The sequence below is a fragment of the Antrostomus carolinensis genome, unplaced genomic scaffold, assembly GCF_000700745.2.
Source record: "Antrostomus carolinensis isolate BGI_N321 unplaced genomic scaffold, ASM70074v2 scaffold23607, whole genome shotgun sequence".
Lineage (NCBI taxonomy): Eukaryota > Metazoa > Chordata > Aves > Caprimulgiformes > Caprimulgidae > Antrostomus > Antrostomus carolinensis.
In genome coordinates, this window is record NW_010327091.1 from 1 (window position 1) to 1,023 (window position 1,023).

At 59.5% G+C, this 1,023-nt stretch overlaps 1 protein-coding gene across 1 annotated transcript in view; it reads left to right on the forward strand.

Moving 5' to 3' along the window:
- Positions 1-654: 654 nt before the first annotated feature.
- Positions 655-1,023, forward strand: part of LOC104527956 (nidogen-2-like) — a gene marked incomplete at its 5' end in the record, with an annotated part of 3,435 nt that continues 3,066 nt past the window's right edge. The window contains one exon of the mRNA XM_029085916.1: positions 655-840. Within this exon, the coding sequence (XP_028941749.1) occupies positions 655-840 (186 nt within the window). The remainder of the gene's footprint in view (positions 841-1,023) is intronic.

Genomic DNA, 1,023 nt, shown 5'->3' on the forward strand with positions numbered 1-1,023 from the left:
GCTTTAGATCCTTTCTCTCCTGTGGTGCCCACACTTTCGCCTCTTCCTCCAGCTCCTCCACAGAGGGGCAGGTCACAACCTGGAGCTGCCTGCAAAAGGAAGGAGCAGGGATGGTCGCTGAGCTCCCCCGGCCATCGATCACAGGCCCTGGGCTGCCACCTGCACATCTCTGCTCCAAACTTGCTTTTTCCCTTTCTTGGTCTCCTCCTTGGAGCATGGCCATGTGTATCTGCAGCCAGACCAGACCGAGGGAGAGGAACGCTGAAAGCTGGGCCATGACCCTCCCTGCACCCTGAGGAACTGAAACACCTTGCCAAGTATTCCCTGAAGGTGGTTCCTCAGGCTGGTTTCACTGTTGGAACAGTCTCTCCTTGAGCTGAAGGGTTTCAAACCCATCTGGATGTGGGTGTGTGCCTGCAAGAGCTGGCCAAAAAAGCCCTCTGCTGCAGGATTGAGCCGGGGGTGGGCAGGAGGAGCCTGTCAGCGTGGGGTTTTGTCAGGGAGAAGGGATTTGAGCATCATTCCCCATCGCTGCATCTTGCAGAGTGCCCCGGGCAGCTCCCAGTGTCGGCTGGTGGGATAAAGATGTTCATTGAGCCTCTTGGCCATGGCCCAGGCAAGACTTCACCCTGTGTTGTTTCCCAACCCTGGCAGGGTTCCATCGTGGTGGGGATTGACTACGACTGCCGGGAGAAGATGATCTATTGGACTGATGTGGCCGGCCGGACCATAAACCGGGCCAGTCTGGAGGCAGGCGCTGAGCCGGAGACCGTTATCAACTCAGGTGTGTTCCCATCACCAGTGACACCTGCCCAAAGCCACGTCAGCAGGTCCACACCCGTCTGTGCCCATCACAGCTCTGGGGCTGTCCTACTTCAGGGTCCTCCCTCCACGCTCACACCCCTTGGCTTTGGGGGAGGTGGGTCGGGGTGTGATGACAAGCCCAGGAGCAGCATGTCCCCAGCCACTGACCACGTCTGTCCCTCGGGCAGGACTCATCAGCCCCGAGGGGCTGGCGGGGGG